Genomic DNA, 24,468 nt, shown 5'->3' with positions numbered 1-24,468 from the left:
GTTGTCAATCGACGTCAGATGCAATAAAAGTGCATCTAAATGTGCAGCGCAATGCAGCTGTCATTTAGTTTGACTTGCAGTTATCGAACGTCTACTGTAATGGCAAATATTTGTCAAGTTTATCCGGATATCTATCAGACTGACCAAGAATCGATATGGATATCAGGCTGACTTGACAAATATTTGTTATTATGACAAACAGTGTACTGATAGCTTGAGACTATGCGTGAAGCATTTACCTTTGTAGTCGCGAATTCTATAGTCGCTCGGGCACTCGTCAATGAAAATAGATACTAAGGTATGGAAATCCATATATTGTGTGCGTGCCTTTCGTGTATGGCGAAAAAGCTTTCACTTCTACATTCGAACGAGCTCCCATAAGAAGCCGTGCAAATATGTACGTCACCATTTGCTGTTTACATTTTCCATCATTTACTAATACACTTGCATTTGGTCTTCTCCCTCACCTTCCATCTATTCTCATTGGGCACTTGTGATCAAGCTGTTGACATCCTATTGTTTAGATCATCACTAGATCGTGGCCAGGATTTCCCGGGCTATATTTTTTTCATACTGCTTATCAATGATGACATCGGGCTATGTATATTGATGATGATGGCACCGCGTTTGGTATCGGCTCGCTCGTGATACTTCATTTTATTTGTTCATTCCATTCTGTGTGGTTAGATCGGGATTGTGTGTTACTTTTTCAGTGTTGGCCGTCATTAACAGTAATTACAAGTGAGTAAATTTGGGAAATATTTGATGTTTTGGTTGGTTCTTATTCGTAGAGAGTTCCGCGTGTTCAAAATAAAAGTGCGAAAACTTTTATTATGTTTGAAAACAGACATGCAGCTCTGCAAATGAAAGTGAAAAATGGTTGCACAGTAGTGAGTGTTTACCTGTACACTGTAAAAAATGCAACATACGCAACCCTATATGAAAAAGAACCAACGCAAATTTTTATTTTAACCTATTCGCGAAGTCGAAGCAAATTCTGCTCTTCCCTCCTGTGGTAAACTCCATTGCTATCTGTCAGAGTTTGAGTGAAACATGGCCGCCATCTCCTCCTCTCTGTTGCTCTACTGTAAAAACTGTCATTGGTTGTGTGAAGAATTTTGCTTCAACTTGGCGAATGGTTTTTGCTGGTTTTTGCCTTTCTCGTACAATAAAGTTGTACCGAAAGGCTATATGATCAATCCAAAAACGAATTTTTGATAGGATGCCCAGAGAACCATATGCTACGTTTAGACAAGGCAAGTGAATTGAGCAAGTCGCTTGAATCGAACGCGAACTGAACGTGTAAACACCTTAATTCAATTCACTTGAACGAAAAGAAAGTTGAACATGTTCAACTTTTGGCAAGTCAATTGAATTCAACTGAGTTGTTCAACTCACTTGCCCTGTCAAAACGTAGCAATAGTGTTATTTCTCAGGTGTTATTGTCTATCCGAAAAAAAAAGTTAGACCGCTTTTTATTGTGGATTTAAGGTTGGTATCGTGTTCAAAAGAAATTTCTTTTTCTATCCCAATCACATGTTAAATTCCGTTCACTGAATCGGAAAAGTAAAGAATCGAAACAAAATTCTTACAGCAGTATCCACATGAAAAGAACAAAAAACAAAATTGGCATTTGTAAGGTTCCCACGCAAAGTAATGGGAGCTGTCACTTTACTTTCGGAAAAATATTCTGCTCGATTATTCCGTAAGTAAACGTGACAATTTGCTCCATGCAGATCAGTTGTCAAAATTCCTCTTGGTAATATTGAACAAAATTCCGTAACCTCTCTACTTTTTAAGTCGATACCGGCCTTTACTCGATATCAAGATTTTCCCGATTACTTTTACGGCTACTCAGAGTAAGTGCAAAAATCATAAGGGTTGTGTACAAGACACGACCGCCCGACGTAAACTACGTAAAACCGTTTGGTGAAATGAAGAACCTAGCAAGACCCATAATTCATGAATATTACAAAATTGTTCTTTTGATTACTTTTGAGACAACACTGGTGTCGAGCAATATTCAAAACATAAAATTTGTTGGATACGACAATTAAAAATTTACATTTTGAAAGTAGCTGATACACAGAGCAAAAAAAAGTTGGGATTCCAACATTTTCCAATTTTATTTTGAAAGCACGAAGAATTTGGTATTTTTAGGAGTTAAAACTTTTCAGTCAAATGCTAAATTGATTGATCTGAAAGTTTTTTTTCAGTTTAAAATTTTTATTTTTAAGGTTGGTATCGTGTTCAAAAGAAATTTCTTTTTCTATCCCAATCACATGTTAAATTCCGTTCACTGAATCGGAAAAGTAAAGAATCGAAACAAAATTCTTACAGCAGTATCCACATGAAAAGAACAAAAAACAAAATTGGCATTTGTAAGGTTCCCACGCAAAGTAATGGGAGCTGTCACTTTACTTTCGGAAAAATATTCTGCTCGATTATTCCGTAAGTAAACGTGACAATTTGCTCCATGCAGATCAGTTGTCAAAATTCCTCTTGGTAATATTGAACAAAATTCCGTAACCTCTCTACTTTTTAAGTCGATACCGGCCTTTACAGTCAAAACTCTCAGAGCAAGAAAATTAAAATAATCAAAAAAGCTTCATCATTTTACAATTTTGGCAGCACTGACATGAAGAAATAATGTAACTGGCAGCCCTCGACTGTCGGTGACAGTTGCAAAACAAAATTAAATCCATTAAAAGAAAAACAACTATCCATCGTTCCGGCGCTGTGAAGTTTTCGTTCAGCCAAAAAAGATCACCAGGTGCGCTTTCCACATCCGTTCTGGCACCTCCAAGGACATCCTTACTGATGTAGTAAATCCGCTGACGCGAATTAAGCAGAAAGACTTTGAGATTCTGGAACCGTATGTGAGTAGTTTACTGCATGGATGCAAAGAGGATTTCTGGATGTTCACGCAGTTCGCAGCAGTTTCGTGAGATCAATATGTCCCAGCGGCATCTGACAAACTCGTCCCGGCCCGACGTCTCAACCATCAATTATCGACCATTAAAACGGTCCAGCATAAGTTGTTTGAAGCTGAACGGCGTTGCAAAATTAAGGCGGCTTTTTCAAAAGGCAAGCTGGTGCCAGCTGGCGAAGCACTTCGGAAACGAATTTCATATCAAGGACAAATAAGAGGTAAGGCATAACAAGTTGAATATTATTTCCTCATTTGTTTATTTCCCCCCTTTCATTCCACAGAGGTTATCGAGATTGAGAAGTCTGAATAACTGGTATCCATCAACAACCAATCTACCACTGAACATCGAGTGCTTCATGAACGAATTTCACGCCCATTCGAGGATACAACGTACAACGGTTTAATAATGTTATGCGACAACTTGCTCCAGCCGATTCTCCCGCGCATCGAAGCCGCTGTGAAAAGAAAAGCCGCTGAACGATTTTAGTCCAGTTCTGCGGAACATGTATTACATAAAAAGTAGCAGCCGTATTCCGTGGCTTTCAAATATTTTTTTATTGTTTAATGTTTATGATTGTTCAATTCATTGAAGCATTGAATGCGATAATAAAATGAAACATTTAATCAATTTTAAATTTGTAGAATTTTATTTTGGCAAATTCAAAATGAAAATGCAAATATGAAAATGAAAGTTAAAAAAATTGTTGCTTTGAAAGTACCAGTAGTTGACTCCAATGTAAAAAGGACATCTTATTTTGAGAGAAAAATGTTAATATAAAAGGTTTGACGTTTTTCAAAGCTCTTGCCGAAGTGACATTTTTTGCATTGGTAAATTTAACAATCCTATACTTTCTACTGAAAATCACTAACGAATTTTCTTAATTTTACTAACGTTTCTTTGACTTTTACCAACTATTTTTTTTTGTGTGTATATTCATGTAATTAAGTCAAAATTTTTTAATTCTCGAGTTTTATATAATATGAGAAGTTTAGTTTTGTTTGTTTAATTTATTAGGGGTTTCACTTGAAAAAAATCAATTTCATTGTTTTTTCTTATTTTTCGAAAAATATTCTGAATGAGCTTAATTTAATTTGGGTATTTCTATTGCAAATAATAATTTGCACTTTGAATAAAATTAGTTTCGGTTAATGTTCTTTTGTATAAAATTTTGGTTCTAAAAAGAACCGATTAACCTTCGATAATGTGCAATTCCAATCCCTAACAGCAAAAATGAAAATTTTAGCTGGCTGCTACTGATATCATCCTTGCATTTAAATTTCCTAACTAACCGAAGTTCTGCGTAACTAACCGAAGTTTGTCTCCAATTGATCAATTTTATATTGTTATTTTTCTCAATGGTACGCATTGGAAATCACTGACAGCACATAACCAAATTCAGAATCTTGCTAGAAGATTTTACTGAACGCCAAGAGTGTGCTGGTCACAAGTTGTTGCACTTTGGAAAATCCTCTCAGCTTAACACTATTTTTCCACGGTAATGATGGTAATCCAAAGAATTGATTTACTTTAAATGACTCCATTCACTATCAGCAATTACCGCAGCTCCACCATTGACGACGCGACCAACATCAACGCGGCAGCCGTTGTCGCTTGGACCGCAAGCGGGCAAAATTTTCACTCCAGTGAGGCTGCCGTCCCGACCGTCGCTCCACCATCGTTGACTGCCGCCTATCGCTGTGGGATGCCTTTGTCTCCGCCCGACAATCGCCTCCAATGCTGGCTCAAGGCTACAAATGAAGTATCGTGTCCGCTCTCTGAGAATGCTCGAACGAAAATGACGTGCGCGTATGAGACACGAGTCTTTTATGCCTAGAAAAATGGAGCGATGGGCGAAAAGGACCGTAACTTATAACAACCTGATGTCCGTGTTGGGGTTGCAGGATTATTGATTGGGTCTGAATTTTTACTGGGTTTGGAATGAATTGAAATTTCCACTAGTTTAACGTTGATAATCAAAAATTTCAATAACATTTGCAAATTGGTGGAGAGTTTCCGATTCATTTGATATATAAATCTCAAAATCCATCAAAGATAAAGATTATCTTTAAAATCTTACATGACTACGTGACGGTCCCCAGTTTTGAAATTTTCATCTTATACCCTGTATCAGAGTCTCCCCTGTAGTTCACGTTAAAATGCGATCACATTACCAATTTACCATTCATATGAATATATTTACTCCAGCAACTCCCTCCGACGCACGCTTTTCAGATTCACTTCCGACATTTTTCACTTGGCTGCCACTGATGCCATTCATACGAATTCATATTATATAGAATCTCCCCCCGGGGCGCAATCGTGTTTCTGCTACGGACGGCAAGATTATGGCGTCGCCAAGTGGCTAATTTGCTCTTTGAATAATATTCGCCTCGCCTCTTCCTTTGTATAGAATGGTGGCCCTGAGAAGAACCGATTAATTCTCTCAGCAACTCCGCCGATGCTGGAACCGCTCTCCACAACATTTCTAATGAAATGCCTCGCGCGCGCGGGAGAGCCGTTTTCTTATAATCAATAAAGATGGCTCATTAGTCCCGCCTCTTTGTTGTCCGGTATGAATGCCAATATTGTGCAACCGTCACACACTCACCAAAGGGGCGTGGCTACAGGTTCAACTTTATTGATTACAAGAAAGCAGCTCTTTCGCGCGCGCGAGTCATTACGTTTGAGATGTCGCGAAGAGCAGACCGTGGTACCACCTTCGGCATCGGTGGAGCACCTACCAGAAGTTTTATTCCCGGCGATGCATCGATGGTGTGGGTCGCGCGGTCGTCGTCATTAACATTAGCAGCGCTCAGATAAAATTTCATTGTATGAAGTAGGGGGAATGACGGCTTTGGCAGGTTTTGTTCTATTGTTAGGGGGTTTTTGTTGGCCAAATTTTATGAAATTTGGCCACAATATTTTTTGATATGCAAAGAATGTATTGGCCAAATTTGAGCATAATTAGTTACAGAAAACCCCCTGACAATAATAGAACAAAGCCTGCCAAAGCCGTAATTTCCCCTACTAACGATTGGCTACCATCAATGAAAGTAGCTCTTTTGTCACAACTTGAGGCGAGATGAATTTTGATCAAAGTAAAACTTAATTGCTTGGTGATAGCAGATTGTTTTCCGTCGGTAGTAGAATCACGAGAGCACGATTCAGAGAAAGACTTATAATTTTGGTAGATAGTCATCCATGCGAAAACATTTTTGCAGCTTCTCCATTTTACGCGCGCTCGTGATTCTACATACATACAGTGATTATATATTAACATACATACAGAAAACATACGATGATTCAACTCATCCATGAGTTTTTAGGTGCTGAAATGCCACGCGCGCGCGGGAGAGCAGTTTTCTTATCATCAATAAAGATGGCTCATTAGTCCCGCCTCTTTGTTGTCCGGTATGACTGCAAATATTGTGTAACCGTCACACACCCCGCAAAGGGGCGTGGCTACAGGTTCAACTTTATTGATTACAAGAAAGCAGCCCTTCCGCGCGCGCGAGCCATTTCGTTCGAAATTTTCTTGTCTGAAATAGGGGTAATGACGGCTTTGGCAGGTTTTGTTCTATTATTGTCAGGGGGGTTTTTGTTGACCAAATTTTATGGAATTTGGCCACAATATTCTTTGATATGCTATGATATGATATGATATTTGATATGAAGTACTAACGATCGGCTACCATCAATGAAAGTGGCTCTTGGGAGCGTCCACAAATTACGGAACGCTTAGAGCAGGGGGGGTGGGTTGGGCGAAGTGTGACGACCCATACATAATTTTTAGATGCTTCATACAAAAGTGTGATATAGGGGGGGGGCTTGTTTTGAAATGCCCAATTTTTGCGTTACGTAATTAAAGGATCTTCCCTTAAGATGACTCGGGAGGCACTACACACTGTGTTATTTTTCCTATCTTTTGTCTCTTTCTATCATTGTCACCTCGTAATTTTGGAGTGGCGTATTTCGGTTTTCAGTTGTTTGATGTAACTGTAAATGTATCAGCATGTACATTGTGAGTAAGCACGCGCCGGTGATACTTTTTCAAAATCATATTTGTTGTAGAACAAAAATTAAGCATTAATGATAATCAATAGTATCAATAGAATTGGTAAATTGCTGAAGGGTTTCCGAATCGATTGATAAGCAAATGTCGAAAATCCATCGAAAGATAAAGACGCTGTTAGCGTTTGAAATCTAATTTTTGTGACAGTCTCGAATTTGGAAATTTCCATTTTAAACCCTGTATCTGAGTCTTCCCTATAGACGAAGTTTACGTGAAAAAATCTGTAGCAAACATCAATACTGCCATACAAGCCATACAATTTTCTTCAGTCATAATGCGAATCAATTGTTTGCATGGTCTTCTTCCGATACTTGCTTGGGATTCAACTACCGACGTTAGCGTTGCGCTTTGAATAAAGTTCATCTCGGAACCGATTTCTTTTTCAATCATCAACAGGAAAAATACAAAATTAGAGTCTCGCGGGAAAATTTCATGTTGTGCCGATAACATCCAAATCGTTCCAAACGCCACATTAGTGAATAAATTGCTGTAGCAATCTTCCGATGACAGCCTATGCTCGGACCGGCACTAATGCTATGATTCCGCTACCGATGCCAAACAATTATGCTTTGTTCTATGAAGAAAGTTCGTCTAATATCAACATTCTCAATCACTAAAATCATATAACTCCGAAATACGCTAGAAAATTTCACCGAAGAATTGCACTTGCACTTTAGGAAAATTATTTCAACTTAACCTTCCTCCCAAATATAATGATGGTCCTGAAAAGAACCGATTAATTGCCACTTATGTGCCTTATTAACAGCAGCCACTGGGCTGCGCGACCACATCCGATGATCTGACTCAACAAACGCCGTCGATTGCCAGATCCGCCGAAGATGGGACACGAATGAAATGATGTGCTGCTGCTTCCACGACCGCCACCACCACCGACCGAAAAAAAAATCATCCGCTGAGACAGCCGTTGTCACTGGGACCGCTTCTGGACGCCCTGGTCCGCTCGCCGTGACATCCAGAATGAAAATGACGCGCGCACGCGAAACACGATGCTTTTTATACACAGGGAAAACGAAGCAGTGGATCAAAAGGCCCGTACCTTACTGCAATCTGATGTCCGTGTTGGGGATTTATGAACGGAATTGAATTTTTCACCCGGTTTGGAAAGAAACAACATTTTCAATAGTTTAACGTTGATAATCAATAGTATCAATATAATTGGCAAATTGCTGGAGAGTTTCTGAATCGATTGATAAGCAAATGTCGAAAATCCATCGAAAGATAAAGACGCTATTAGCGTTTGAAATCTATCCTAATTTCGTGACGGTCTCGAATTTGGAAATTTCGGTTTTACACCCTGTATCTGAGTCTTCCCCTTATACTAATGACACACTGGTGGTACAAGTACCATGGTACAAGAATCTTGAAATGAATACCATACCAATTATTGTCTTTATTGAAGATAGTCTTGGAATAATTTTCTTGTTCTCTTGTACCATGGTACAAGTACCACAGGTGTGTCCTTAGTATTAGACGTAGTTTACGTCAAAAATCGAGGGGAACAGCAATGTTAATGTCTAGTAAAACTTAATTCTAATGATTACAAATATTCAGTCAAATGAAATCAATTCTTCAATATTACAGTCGCAGAACTTTATGAAAAAATGTAGGTATTTTTTTCGCGGTTTTTTGGGGCAAGTATTAAAAATTTTAAATATACACTGCCAAAAATATCTGTATAAGATATATGTGTCGCCGTTATAAATTTTTGCAATAGCTCCACCGTAATATAATCGATATATAGCCACACATAAATTAAATAATTGCTAATTCGAGACCACGCATAAAGTTTATTTGGATATATATTTTATTAGTAGTTCGCGTGGGGAATGGTTATGTGTGCGCTGATATACATCATAGGTTAAATCTATGGATTTTTGCCAATAAATATGTGTGGATTTTTAGTAGTGTATCTCTCGATCAGGTAATAAATATCAAAGTACCCCTCACCTACTGGGACACGTGGTCATTCTTTTGTCCGCCAAAAAGCACGTGGTTGCCGGTAAAAAAATATTCGCTCTTTCACTCAGATTGCTGGTTGGAATTTTTTGACGTTTACATTGTCTCGCTCAAACCAACAGCGAATAAATACTCTAGCGACAACTTTAACGAACACTTGGTGGAACGGCTTAGAGTACCGTGTCCACCTAGCAAGTAAACGTACAATATATTCCGTGTATGGTAAAAATCGAAATTCGTTTTCAATAAAATTAATATATCTGAGGGTATGCGAGCGCTTGATAGCAAAATAATAGAAAAATGGGCCTGATTACGTTTAGTAAAGAGAAACGTTATTAATCATGAAACGTTAGAGAAACGTTATTACGATCATGCCCTCAGTGGAGACAATGCTTGAGACATGGGGGTTCTTAATAATATTGTTCATCATTGCATTACTTAATGTTTGCTTTACTTGAAGCGGCACGTTGTAATTATGCCATTATGAATGCTAATTGAAAACAATAATTTCCCAAACAAATTGGCTTTCTTACCTATATACTGCCGCCGCAAGCGTAACTGTTCCATATTTTCTTCCATGCAAAATCAATATTGAAGGATTATGCTTGCGACGGCAGTATAGTGGAGCTCATTTTACCTCCAAGAAAATTAGATTGATTATCAAGACGAAATGAATCCAATTTCATTTCTAGCTAATTCAAAGTTTGTCTATTAGTTAATGCATTAAAACTATCAATTTCGAATTATCAAATATATATTTTCTTTCATTGATTCAATAATACTTCCAATATTGGTACCGTTACCCTAGCAGAGTGAACTCTGTGGCTTTTAAAAGAAATGAACATACCAATTTGATGAATACTGTACGACTTATATTTACTCATACCATATGTGTTCCGATGGTTTTGTGGTATGGCAAGCGCTTTCCACCCCAGAGGTCAGCAGTTCGAATCTAGGTGAACTCAGCATAGAACATTTTGCTATTGACGTAGGACTTACGTCTTTCTTTACTATACACTGGGTGTCATTTAGATTTTTGGAAATCGAGAGCGTTACGCTGGAAGGGAAGATTTTGAACTAGCGCCTTTATCTTTCGATGGATTTTTAAGAATTATATATCAATCGACTTGGACACTCTCCACCATTTTGCCTATTTTATTGAAACTTAAGATTATTAACGATTAGCTACTGAGAATTTCAATTCTTGTCAAAGCCAGTCAAAATTTCATATGTAACCAATCCCGTGCATTCCTAACACGGACATCAGAATGCGGTATGTCACGGTATGTTCGGGTCTACCGGAAGATTTTCGTTGTGTATAAAAGAAGCAGTGCCTGTCGTGTGCGAGCGACAGCATACAGTCACCAGCGGTAGAACTGCCGGTGGGTGGGTCTGCGAATATGCATTAAAGAAGTGGGCGCATTTTTTTGTCATTCTGTGCTTGATGATGGTCGGATGCAGTGGTGTCGGTTGCGATGGATTCAATCGCCCATCGCATCGCTCGGGGTTCACGGCTACAGGCCGATGATGGCTGTGGCAGTGAGGGCAGCGGTGGATGAGGAAGAATAAAATTAGAGAGATTTGGTCTGCTCATCCAGGTGATGGGTTTCATAATTCATATGATTACAGAACCACACGTACATTGAAACATGGTTATACTATAACAGTTCTGATTCCCTAGAAAAAAAAGTACGCTGATGAAAATAAAAATTCTATTAAAATAATTACTTTCATTTATTTGCAAAAGGCATTAGCAATTAAAGATGCACAATCAGCAATAGTGTTAATATCCATTTTAGATTAGAAAATTTCGCTGTGTTACATGTAAATGTCCGTAAAAAATAATTTCCAGAAGAATATTTAAATAAACTTTATCTTTTTTTTTTTGTTTTTCATTTTCTGAGAAATTGTATTATTAAACTTGAAGTAGACTCGGAGTTTGTAATTTTTCGTTGACGTATTAGCAATACCTCCTCTATTTTAGTAGGGTTACTGCTCCTTGACTTGTTTCTCTTTGTTGTGATTTTTTTTCAGCAGTAAGCACGCATGTTAGCAAAAAGAAGCAACGAAATTGGCGCTGTATTTCTTTGTTTGGAAAACGGGACAGTTCCCCTAAAATAGCACATTTTGCCCAAGTCTGGAAGATTTATAAATAAAATGTTTAAACTTCAAATACTATCATCAATAATAAATCTATAGATGCCCTACATTTGCTTGAGTAAATAAGGGCTTAATAGTTCGAAACAAAGCAATTCTAATTATGTATTTAATTATTAGTTTTATTTCCAGAAGATTTGAATAAACAAATTGCTAATAATTCTACACTGCATGGAAGTTGTCGTTTCCAATATCAATACCTATAATCAAACTCTATAGATCCAAAAGTTAGAAGTTAAATGTAAAGTCCCAAACGCAATACAACGGAACGGCGACGGAAACGGCAAATTTGACAGAAAATATATGGGCTAACTGTAAAATTTACCGTTTCCGTCGCCGTTCCGTTGTATTGCGTTTGGGGCTTAAGTGTCTGTCTCAATTGGATAATTAAACTTAAAAGTGACAGTTCAATAATTATCGAATAACCCTGCTGGATGAGCAGGATTACTTTTGACAGATATCGAATCATTCTTGATCGATGTCTTATTGAAATTGCTGGGTAGCACGCAGCCATTCTTATGGCCGGGTGATTTTTAAATTTTTGAACTGTCAGTTTTAAGTCAATTTAAATTTAATTCGGGAAATGAGACAGAGCCGTTATACGTTAAATACGTTACGTTTATACAAGTCCTACGTCTACTCGCGGTTATGTTGAAAACATTACCCATTGCTCGTTTTTGCCTTTTTCGTACACTAAGGGTGAAATCAGGAGTGATTCAGTTTGATTCTAAATTTTCGACCACTATTCTAGTTTGCATCTGGAGCAAAATAGAACAAACTCGCTGGTTTCCCCAGCAGTGTTCTATTCATGTTTTTCAAATTTTCAATTAATTGAAATCATTATGTTACTGCCAAGAAAGGCGCCAGAATTGCAACGTGGATTGATCCGTAGATAAAATGACGTATCCATACACCAAAACAATTGAAAAATATTTGAATCTCGTGATTCAATCGTGGTTCAAATCTGCAGAAAATAGAACGGAGCGTTATACCAGTTTTATTTTTTTGACAGTTGACTGGTTTAAAAACTGAATCTAGAATAGCTGCTGGGAAATTCAATGTTTCAGATACATATTCAAACAGACAGCCCCGAACGATTTGAATCACTGCTGATTTTACTCTAAGTGTACGTAAAGGCTATAATATTGCTCCAAAAACAAAATTTTGATAGGAGGCTCGGAGGGCCGATTTTTTATATACCGATCAACTCAGCTCGACGAATTGAGGTGATGTCTGTATGTGTGTATGTATGTATGTGTGTGTGTGTATGTGTACAAATTTAGTAGAAACACTTTTTTGAACTTCCCATTGTCCGATTTGCTCGCAACAAGTTGCAGTGGACGCGGAATTCAGTCCCATTGTTTGCTATTGTAAATTAGATCAATAGCTCATCGCAATCTGGAGTTATGGCCAAAAAACTGTTTTTGCGTATAAAAAACCCAGATTAATCCACCTAGCAGTGAAGATGCCTTTCTCGCTCGTTCAAAAGGGTTGACAAACATATTAGAAAAGTCTAATATATTTAACACTAAATAGGGCTTATTTTTCACATTTGTTTATGGTAGCCCTTACTTTGTACCGTTAAATGCACAAAAACGATCCATAAATAACATCTGAATGTTCAATAAAACGCTACCTCAAATCCAAAAAATAAAATGAGATGTAGTTTTTGAAGCCGTCTACCGATTGGGTGGCGCTAGTGTTGCCTTTCCCAATTCAAGCTCCGTTCATACCGCCGCGAGAACATTGGCGATTAGCGCTTTGAAGTTGCATGAAGAAGAAGAAGCAGAAAGATGATAATCAAAAATATTCGCACGGGAAAACATACGATGAAATTTTTGAAACACTTCTTTAAAATTCTAGAAGCAATTTTATTAAAAACGGTAAGCAGTACGGGGTTAGTCTTGTTTTCTACTGCACAATAAACACAATATTTCAATTTCAATTTTTATTCTGTAATATCATACTTAATAAACAGTATAAGAAAAGTCCAACCCCGTACTGTTTACCGTTTTTAATTAAATTGATTAATTGATAGAACTTCAGAGAAGAGTTTCAAAAATATCCTCGCCTGTTTTCCCGTGCGAAATTTTTTAAATATCATCTTTCTGGTTCTTCTTCTTCATGCAACATCAAAGCGCCAATTAATAACGTCGAAAATCAACAATGCAATACATCTCATTGAATATAAATAATTTAACAATGCAACACATGTCGCTTACGCATCCGACTGTACTGACTTCGTGTGTTTATTGCTTAACCGGCAATGTTTACATCCATCAGCACCATGTTGCAGCACCATGTTTTTGGCTTCAGGCGAGTTGTTCGTGGATAACAGCCGTTTCATGGGGGTGACTGCAACTTGTTGCGAGCAAATCGGACAATGGGAAGTTCAAAACCCAGATTAATCCACCTAGCGGCGATGATGCCTTTCTCGTGCATCGTAAAATGTACTGAAAAAATCACATAGGAAAGGTCAAAAAAGCACTTTAGGGGGATAGATCGCATATTTTCTATCATTTTGCATGTTTTTGCATTAATTACTATGCATTCCCACTATTCTTGAAAAAAAAAAAAATTTCGTTTTTGAAATTTTTTTTCCAAGGGGGGACCCTTGGGAAAAAACAATGATTTTTCAATAATTCCGAAATGCAATGTCCGATCAGGCCAATTTTCAATAGCAAACAATGGGACCGCATTCCCCGTCGAATGCGACTTGTTGCGAGTAAATCGGGTAATGCTAAGTTCCAAAAAGTGTGTCTACAAAATTTGTACACATACACACATACACACACACACATACATACATACACATTGACAAACAGACATCACCTCAATTCGTCGAGCTGAGTCGATTGGTATATAACACTATGGGTCTCCGAGCCTTCTATCAAAAGTTTGGTTTTGGAGTGAAATTATAGCCTTTACGTATACTTAGTATACGAGAAAGGCAAAAAGTGTGTCTACAAAATTTGTACACATACCGTCATATGGGGGGAAGATGATCATTTAGGCGAAGATGATCATTTGATGTGTCAGTCAAAAGTGCCTATTTTTTATGAAACGATGGTCAATTATATTATCTGTTCAATTATGTTACTGCTAGGTAGAGAATCCGAGTTTTTCGATCATAATCATGAAAGTGTAGTTCGTGGAAGAAAGCGAGAGATAGTCATAAATGACGCTATTTTCGTTTCAAATACTGACTTCGTAGACTTCTCTACATAGTAAATTCAACATTCATACAAATAACCTTGTGTATTTTGACGGCTAGGTCATAATGATTTTAGTAGAGCTGTCTTGATCAACTTCACCCCAAAACCAAACACAAAAAAAAATTGTGATAATTTTATTTATTTTAATAAATGCGAACGCATTTCAGAAAACTAAAGTAGCCGTGGAAAATCTTTTCCGAAAAGTTCACCGGGTTCTTTGTGAAAGCTCTGAGGGAAAAGCCACACAGTGAATTTCGAATACCGAACTCGGTAAAATTTTACGCGGTTTTTGAACAGCTGACTAAAGTCGATAATTATTGTATATCCGGAATAAATTTATACCGCTTTTTATACCGAAGTTGGATTTTTCTCCAGATACAGGCAACTTTCCCAACTTCGGAAGTAGTGCGCTGGATTCGCTTAAAGATGCGCTAAACAACGCATCAATTAGTTTGACTAACTTCGGAAGAAAGTTCGGTTCGGAAGTCCCGACTTCCGAATTCTAACTTGGTGCTACGCCGATAATAGTTTAACTACTGAAAACTCGGTAATACAAAATGCTCCTGATAGGGCAAAGCTGTCGAAAAATATTCGCACCAGAAGTCCACCATAAAAACGTTTTGAAATTTAACCTCCGGAATGAGTCATCGACAAAATAAATGATCGAACTAAGATTACTACATGATCCAAAACATCCTTGGATTGTAGAAAAATTTGGATACATTTTCATTGACTTACAAGATTGGAAAATTTTCTCCGAATCCTTCCGAAACTCAGCTTCTTCCACATAATCCGAGTGCTATTTGAAATCTGCAAACAGATATGTTGTCACTATCCAATTAATTGGTCTAGCGAGTCCAAGATTTAGGACTTATAATAGCATGAACCGGCTTCATAGTGCTGGGTAAGATGCGCCAACGCGTGATTGGGTGGCAGCCAATCAACGCAAGGATGTGCAAGCTGAGGATTAAAGGCCGTTTCTTCAACTATAGCATCATCAACGTGCACTGCCCACACGAAGGGAGACCCGACGACGAGAAAGAAGCGTTCTACGCACAGCTGGAGCAGACATACGATGGATGCCCACTGCGGGACGTTAAAATCGTCATCGGTGACATGAACGCACAGGTAGGAAGGGAGGAAATGTATAGATCGGTCATCGGACCGGATAGTCTGCACACCGTATCGAATGACAACGGCCAACGATGCATAAACTTCGCAGCCTCCCGCGGAATGGTAGTCCGAAGCACCTTCTTTCCCCGCAAAATATCCACAAGGCCACATGGAGATCACCTAACCAAGAAACGGAAAACCAAATCGACCACGTTCTAATCGACGGTAAATTCTTCTCCGACATCACGAACGTCCGCACTTACCGCAGTGCGAATATTGAATCCGACCACTACCTCGTTGCAGTATGCCTGCGCTCAAAACTCTCGACGGTGTACAACACGCGTCGAAGTCGGACGCCGCGGCTTAACATTGGGCGGCTACAAGATGGTAGACTAGCCCAAGAATACGCGCAGCAGCTGGAAGTGGCACTTCCAACGGAAGAGCAGCTAGGCGCAGCGTCTGCGGAAGTTTTGCCGCAGGAGTGGATGGAAGGTGTCGTGTGTCCCATCTACAAAAAGGGCGATAAGCTGGATTGTAGCAACTACCGCGCAATCACATTGCTGAACGCCGCCTACAAGGTACTCTCCCAAATTTTATGCCGTCGACTAGCACCAACTGCAAGGGAGTTCGTGGGGCAGTACCAGGCGGGTTTTATGGGCGAACGCTCCACCACTATGGCAGCTAATGCACGAACACGGTTTTCCGGATAAACTGACACGGTTGATCAAAGCGACGATGGATCGAGTGATGTGCGTAGTTCGAGTTTCAGGGGCATTCTCGAGTCCCTTCGAAACCCGCAGAGGGTTTCGGCAAGGTGATGGTCTTTCGTGTTTGCTATTCAACATCGCTTTGGAAGGGGTAATACGAAGAGCAGGTATTAACACGAGTGGTACAATTTTCAATAAGTCCGTCCAGCTATTTGGTTTCGCCGACGACATAGATATTATGGCACGTAACTTTGAGAAGATGGAGGAAGCCTACATCAGACTGAAGAGGGAAGCTAAGCGGATCGGACTAGTCATCAACACGTCGAAGACGAAGTACATGATAGGAAGAGGTTCAAGAGAAGACAATGTGAGCCACCCACCGCGAGTTTGCATCGGTGGTGACGAAATCGAGGTGGTAGAAGAATTTGTGTACTTGGGCTCACTGGTGACTGCCGAAAATGACACCAGCAGAGAAATTTGGAGACGCATATTGGCTGGAAATCGTACGTACTTTGGACTCCGCAAGACGCTCCGATCGAATAGAGTTCGCCGCCGTACCAAACTGACAATCTACAAAACGCTAATTAGACCGGTAGTCCTCTACGGACACGAGACCTGGACGATGCTCGTGGAGGACCAACGCGCACTTGGAGTTTTCGAAAGGAAAGTGCTGCGTACCATCTATGGTGGGGTGCAGATGGCGGACGGTACGTGGAGGAGGCGAATGAACCACGAATTGCATCAGCTGTTGGGAGAACCATCCATCGTTCATACCGCGAAAATCGGACGACTGCGATGGGCCGGGCACGTAGCCAGAATGTCGGACAGTAACCCGGTGAAAATGGTTCTCGACAACGATCCGACGGGCACAAGAAGGCGAGGTGCGCAGCGGGCAAGGTGGATCGATCAGGTGGAAGATGACTTGCGGACCCTCCGTAGACTGCGTGGTTGGCGACGTGTAGCCGTGGACCGAGCCGAATGGAGAAGACTATTATATACCGCACAGGCCACTTCGGCCTTAGTCTGATTAAATAATAAATAATAATAATAATAGCATGAATAAATTAACTATCAAAAACCACACAGAAGGTATGCAAGCGAAAAGGTAGGAATAATAGTAAATTAATATTTATAGAAAATCAAAACCATTTACTAAAATAAATTGTTTTATTTACAAACTAATTGTTAGACCAGCCATGTTTTACATATACTGTGCCAATATGAATTATTTGCTACAACGCAAGGAAGAATGCGTTACAGTGGATTCAAATTAAATATTGAAATTGAAGCTGCTTCCCTGCACACCAAAACACTATGAATATTAGGTGACTTATCTGAATGAATTGACACAAAAGCACATGACGTAGACTCAATCGTATATGTTTTTCAACGTCAGATGATTTAAATATGCCACGGAACCTAAACACAGCACCCGGTGCGTTGCCGCACGAATGCACAAGCAGCCGATGATCAGTGCAAATTGCGTATAACCTGTTATACTTCGATCACCAATCTTTCAAGGAGTAAAGATAGCTGAGGGGTAAAGTTCTAGGCTCTCACTCGAGAGTCTGCGTTCGACGCTCGTTCGGTTCTATTTTTTTTTGAAAAACATATTTTCTATTATAATACCAATAAACTTTAAACAATTTGATTTTCTACAACTCAATACCAAATTTTTAAAACGACTTCTCTGCGTTTGTAAACAAAGATTAAAACATCGATTCGTCAAATCTGAGAGGCGAGAGCACTCTCACGCAATCCAACACCACCAACAGATAGCCGAAGTCTTCACCTATATGTCAGGCTACATATCTACGCATGTTTTGCCTTTCTCGTATACTAAGTATACGGTAAAGGCTATATGATCGCTCCAAAAACAAACTTTTTATAGAAGGCCCGGAGACCCATAGTGTTATATACCAATCGACTCAGTTCGACGAATTGAGGTGATGTCTGTGTGTGTGTGTGTGTGTGTGTGTGTGTGTGTGTGTGTGTGTGTGTGTGTGTGTGTGTGTGTGTGTGTGTGCGCAAAACTACTAAAAAAATGTCACTCATTTTTCGGGCACTTATCCTCAACCGATTTGCTCGCAACAAGTTGCATTCGACGCAGAATCCTGTCCCATTGTTTCCTATTTGAAATTGGCCAGATCGGACTATGGGATCGAGAGTTATGGCCAAAATACAAATTCTTACGAAAAAATCGCGTAAAAAATGTCACTCATTTTTCGGGCACTTATCCTCAACCGATTTGCTCACAACAAGTTGCATTCGACGTAGAATCCTGTCCCGTTGTTTCCTATTGAAAATTGGCCAGATCGGACTATGGGATCGAAAGTTATGGCCAAAATACAAATTCTTACGAAAAAATCGCGTAAAAAATGTCACTCATTTTTCGGGCACATATCTTCAACCGATTTGCTCACAACAAGTTGCATTTGACGCAGAATCTTGTCCCATTGTTTCCTATTTGAGCTTGGCCAGATCGGACGATGGGATCGAAAGTTATGGCCAAAATACAAATTCATACGAAAAAGTCGCGTAAAAAATGTCACACATTTTTCGGGTACTTATGCTTAACAGATTTGCTCACAACAAGTTGCATTCGACGTAGAATCCTGTCCCGTTGTTTCCTATTGAAAATTGCCATATCGGACTATGGGATCGAAAATTATACCATTTTTGCCTTTCTCGTATACTAAGTATGTATACGGTAAAAGCTATATCTCGCTTAACTTTTCAAAAGGACGTAAGTAACATTTTTTTCATGAATTTATTTGAATACTGCAATCAATAGCTTTCATGTTGTTCTGTTGATTGCAGTACTCAAATTAATTCATGAAAAAAATGTTACTTAGGTCCTTTTGATAAATTATGCGAGATATGAAATATGGAAAAATCACTAAAAAAAACTCACTCATTTTTCAGGCACTTTTCCTCAACCGATTTGCTCGCATTAAATTGCATTCGACGCAGAATGTCTCATATTTTCTTATTGAAAATTGGCCAGATCGGACTATGGGCTTAGATTTTATGGTCAAATTACTATTTATTGTGAAAAAGAGTTCTAAAAAGTCTAGCTCACTTTTTTAGCACTTAGACTTCATCTCTAGACCAACATTTGAAAAGGGCGTAACAGCCAAAATTTATTCCTTCTGGTTCTTCGTCCACATACAGAGCTTTATATGTAGACGAAGAATCAGAAGTAATAAATTTTGGCTGTTACGCCCTTTTCAAATGTTGGTCTAGATCTATTCCACAAGCAACACAAGTTCAACAAATCTGGTTGCAGCAATCATATTGTGACTGAACCCGGTCATATATAAGTTACTGTGATTGATGTGCAATATGTGTGCTTCTCAGGTCGCTCGTAACAGATTGCATTCGACGCAGAATCTTGTCCCATTGTTTCCTATAGAAACTTGGCCGGATCGTACAATTGGGTCTAAAGTTATGGCAAAAATACTAATTTTAGAACAACAAAATAAAATGCCATTTTTTGCTTTAATGCTCATCCGATTTGTTTGCAACAAATTGCGTTAAGCGAGAATTTTTTTTATGCATATAAACAAATATGAAAAATAAGACCAATCCACATATTGGTGTTATTTGAGATTTTTTCAAACCTTTTGAACGAACGAGAAAGGCACCATCACCGCTAGGTGGATTAATCTGGGTTTTTAATCGAAATAATTAGACTTTCGTGTTCCCAATCTAAAAGTTAATTAAATTTCGAACCCGAAAAATCCAACTATTTTCGGCTAAAATGTGTTTTAACGTTTTAACAATCATTTTGAAATTTACGCCCTATATCCCTTGCCGGGTGAAATAAAAAGGCATCAACCGGCCCCCATTTTGTTTACTCGCTTCCGTCAGGGCCAATGCGGTGTGTTGGTGATGCTTCTTTCTGCGATATTCATCCGACGGCAAGCGACTGAAGCAAATGCAGTGCCGTTCGCTCCCGCCGAAATGTGCTTGCATATATGCTATAGCGTCCTCAGCCTCACGCACATCAGCTGCGCTCCCATACGCTGATTGAACGCCACAAAAAAGATGCCACCTGAGAAGTTCACTCGTATATACACACAAAAAAATAACGTTAACCGAATTAAAAAAACCGTTGGTTAAAATAAAAAGTTTCGTTGGTTCTTTTTCGTAGAGAGTCGCGGATCGTCAAAATAAAAGTTCGTCAACTTTCGATTTATAAGCGGTAAGGTTGTCATATATGAAATTGAAAGTTTGAACTTTTAAAAATCAATTGTAGAACTGTCAAATAGAAACTATGAAAAATAAAAGTACGAATACTTTTAAATTGATAAAAAGTATGTTTCATTTATAATTTTTTAATACTGTCAAACCATTATAGAATAAAATAGGGAAAATTTATGGATTCTTGTTATTAGTTATTGATAGTTTTTATTTTACATAAGCATAATTTATTTACTAATTTGGGTGAGAATTGATGTCCAGGCGATCAACTTCAGTTTTCCACAGATTATTCCCGATATGTTGACTGAAGACAATGTTGTTGGGCGCTCGGTTTCGCCCGAGGTTCCACCATCGCCATATCGGGTGAAGTTTGCTGCGCCGGAAGAATAGAAGATTCTTAAAGATGCTGTAAATAAATAATAACGTCTTGATAACTTTCATAAGATTAAAAAAAAATCAACATCTCAAGTGACACTTTTTTAATGTATTAATGTCTTGATTAAAGTGTTACTTACCACCAAAACCTTGACCATAGCGCGATTTGCGTCGTCTGCACAATTTTTGGTTCGATTTGGACTTCTCAAAGACGAAAACAAACTGTTTGTTTGTGAGTGAAGAAAATATAAACATGTGTTTTCTCTTTCCATCGTTCATCGGTGTCACAGCACCAGCTATGTGTTGTTTACGTAAGGTGATTTAACATTTCTTGAACTTATATGACGAAAGCGCGTACTTTAATTTTACACACAGCCTCGGAACAAAAAACTTTACATAAAATACAAAAATTTTACGGAGACGATTTTACTCTCATTTTGAATAAAATAAGCCGCTTTTCAGATAGAAAGTGCATTACATTTGTTTGCATAGTTTTATTTTTTTCTGTGTAGGGTATGCGAGCGCATGATAGCAAAATAATAGAAAAAATGGGCCGCCGCAAGCGTAACTGTTCCATATTTTCTTCCATGCAAAATCAATATTGAAGGATTATGCTTGCGACGGCAGTATAATGGAGCTCATTTTACCTCCAAGAAAATTAGATTGATTATCAAGACGAAATGAATCCAATTTCATTTCTAGCAAATTCAAAGTTTGTCTATTAGTTAATGCATTAAAACTATCAATTTCGAATTATCAAATATATATTTTCTTTCATTGATTACTGTACGACTTATATTTACTCATTGCATGTGTGTTCCGATGGTTTTGGGGTATGGCAAGCGCTTTCCACCCAAGAGGTCATTTTTTTATACGCAAAAACAGTTTTTGGCCATAACTCCAGATTGCGATGAGCTATTGATCTAATTTTCAATAGCAAACAATGGGACTGAATTCCACGTCGACTGCAACTTGTTGCGAGCAAATCGGACAATGGGAAGTTCAAAAAAGTGTGTCTACAAAATTTGTACACATACACACATACACACACACATACATACATACACACATACAGACATCACCTCAATTCGTCGAGCTGAGTCGATCGGTATATAAAAATCGGCCCTCCGGGCCTCCTATCAAAATTTTGTTTATGGAGCAATATTATAGCCTTTACGTACACTTAGTGTACGAGAAAGGCAAAAGTTTCGAAAGTAAGAATCTATGAAACATTTACGTCTGCGAATTGGGCAATGCAATGCAACGAAATGATTGTGTCTTCCAAGGCATCAAACATGTGCATTCAATTCGTTTCGAAGGGACTCAAGAATTCCCCTAAGACTCGAACTACGTACATCATCCGATCCATCAACCGTATCAGTTATATTGGTTGTCGTTGTATCATATGCTGCTCTGAAGTCGACGAACAGATAATTTTTGACCATTCCTTCGGAAGTGTCCAAATATAATTTCACTTTGTATGCGTAACGCAGGTGTGTTACGTATTAATCTATCAAGAAACCTCGTGAATTATTTAATAAAATGTATGGTATTTGAAACAAATTCACTTTGATATTGAATATATATTTATAACAAATGATATGGTATGGAATTATGTCTATTTTTCTGCATTCGCGCGCCACGATCTACTCAACTGTTCCCCATGATTTCCCATGCACTCAGCTATTCAGCTACTTGCTAAACCGTTGAGCCATTCAGTTCCCGCCTTAACAGCGAACTACTCGTCGGAAGCTCCCCCGTAACTGACGACCCGTTTCAACGGGTGACCGGACGAGTGCTGAGGTCGATTCAAAGATGCCGGGTGGAGATAACTTCCGGTATGGAATTCCTGTAGGAACTTTAGAAAGAATTCCTGGAAGATCTTCCGGGGGAATTCCTCGAGGATTTTTTGGAGGAACTTCGCGAAGAATTCCTGGAGGAACTTCCGGAGGAATTTCTACAGGATTTTCCCGAGGAATTCCTGCAGGAACTTCCCGAGGAATTCCTGGTGGAACTTCTGGAGGAATTTCAGAAGTTCCTCCGCGAATTCCTCCGAAAGTTTTTTTCCAGGAATTCTACTAGAAGTTCCTCGGAAAGAACCTCCTGGAATTTCTCCGGAATCTCCTCCAGAATTATTTCCTGAAGTTCTTCCAGGAATTCCTCCGGAACTTTCTTCGGGAATTCCTCCGGAAGTTCCTTCATGACTTCCTCCGGAAGTTTCTCCAGGAATTTCTCCAGAAGTTCCTCCAGGAATTACTCTCCTCGCGAAGTTCCTTAGGAAGTTCCTGCAGGAATTCCTCGGGAAAATCTTGCAGAAATTCCCCCGGAAGATCCTCCAGGAATTACTCGGGAAATACCTCCAGGAATTCCTCCGGAAGTTTTTCCAGGAATTTCACCAGAAGTTCCTCCGGGAGTTCCTCCGAAAGTTTTTCCAGGAATTCCACTCAAAGTTCCTCCAAGAATTCCTCGGGAAGAACCTCCTGGAATTCCTCCGGAATCTCCTCCAGAATTATTAAGTTCTTCCAGGAATTCCTCCGAAACTTCCTTCGTGAATTCCTCCGGAAGTTCCTTCAGGAATTCCTTCGAAAGTTCCTCCCAGAATTCCTCGAGAAATTCCCCAAGAAGCTCCTCCAGGAATTCCTCGGGAAGTTCCTCCAGGAATTTATCCGAAAGATACTCCAAGAATTCCTCAAGAATTTCTTCTGGAATCCTTCCAGAAATTTCTCAGGAAGATCCTTCAGAAATTTATCCAGAAGTTCCTCGCGAAGTTCCTCCAGGAATTCCTAGGGAAGTACCTCCAGGAATTCCTTCGAAAGTTTCTCCAGGAATTTCTCCAGAAGTTCCTCCAGGAATTACTCCGGAAGATCCTCCAGGAATTCCTGGCGAAGTTCCTCGGGCGAATCCTGCAGAAATTCCTCCAAAAGTTCCTCCAGAAAGTCTTCGCGAGGTTCCTCCAAGAACTCCTCGTGAAGTTTCTTCAGGAATTCCTTCGAAAGTTCCTCCAAGAATTCCTCGAGAAATTCCCTGTCCGTGTGTATTTCTGTATGTGCATTTGTCGAGTGTAATATGGGGCACACACTTGTGGTAATCGTACCATGGTACAAGGCGACAAGAAAATAATTTCAAGGCTATCTTTAATGAAGACAATAATTGGTATGGCATTAATTTCAAGATTTTTGTACCATGGTACGAATACCACAAGTATGTCCCCCATATAAAGAGCGAGAAAGACACCATCACCGCAAGTTGGATTAATCTTAATTTATATTTCCTTCTTTCGCAGCAAAAAATGGACTATCGAAACAACAAAAAATACAGGCCATATTTCCCCCGGAGTTTCCCTTATCAAACACCCGCACCATATCACCCGGAATATCAAGCATTCAACACGAACACACCACAACACTACACATCACCACTACACAACACTACACGTCCGTTACACCACCAGGCGCAGCATCCGGCGCAGTATGCGGCACAGCCGCAACTACAGTCGCAGATTCCGCCGCAGCATCTACCGCAACAGCATCAGCCACAGCAACAGCATCCGCCGCAGCACCAGCCGCTACCCAGAAAGCAGCGAGCGGATGAGCACCCCCCAATGCTGTTGATGGGGGGGGTGCTATATAACCTAGTACCCGTCAAAAACCCGTTTGCGGAGAGAATAATAAAAAATCTTTTTCAAACAGTGGAGGATGACCGAGAGCGTGTGC

General features: G+C 39.3%; 1 protein-coding gene across 3 annotated transcripts; it reads left to right on the top strand.

Moving 5' to 3' along the window:
• Positions 1-572: 572 nt before the first annotated feature.
• LOC134204047 (uncharacterized) lies at positions 573-24,448 on the top strand. Of its 3 annotated transcripts, none has more exons than XR_009977762.1 (3): positions 597-741; positions 2,632-3,150; positions 3,214-3,531. XR_009977762.1 is itself a non-coding variant. In XM_062678874.1 (2 exons), exons 1-2 carry the CDS (start codon positions 600-602, stop codon positions 24,344-24,346), a joined length of 450 nt encoding a protein of 149 aa, XP_062534858.1. In that variant the 5' UTR covers positions 573-599; the 3' UTR covers positions 24,347-24,448. The 3 variants fall into 3 exon arrangements, 1 of the variants encoding a protein (XP_062534858.1); XR_009977763.1 differs by having other exon boundaries at positions 727-741; positions 2,607-3,150; XM_062678874.1 differs by lacking the exons at positions 2,632-3,150; positions 3,214-3,531 and adding an exon at positions 24,039-24,448 and having other exon boundaries at positions 573-741.
• Positions 24,449-24,468: the final 20 nt, after the last annotated feature.

The sequence above is a fragment of the Armigeres subalbatus genome, unplaced genomic scaffold (assembly GCF_024139115.2).
Source record: "Armigeres subalbatus isolate Guangzhou_Male unplaced genomic scaffold, GZ_Asu_2 Contig37, whole genome shotgun sequence".
NCBI lineage: Eukaryota > Metazoa > Arthropoda > Insecta > Diptera > Culicidae > Armigeres > Armigeres subalbatus.
This window is presented reverse-complemented; position numbering and strand designations above follow the sequence as displayed.

What these genes read in the sequence shown, in the direction of transcription:
- LOC134204047 (XM_062678874.1), top strand. Translation starts at nt 600, where the DNA reads ATGTATATTGATGATGATGGCACCGCGTTTGGTATCGGCTCGCTCGTG. An exon ending in GTCATTAACAGTAATTACAA is followed by an intron (nt 742 to 24,038) that starts GTGAGTAAATTT and finishes CTTCTTTCGCAG; the next exon opens with CAAAAAATGGACTATCGAAA.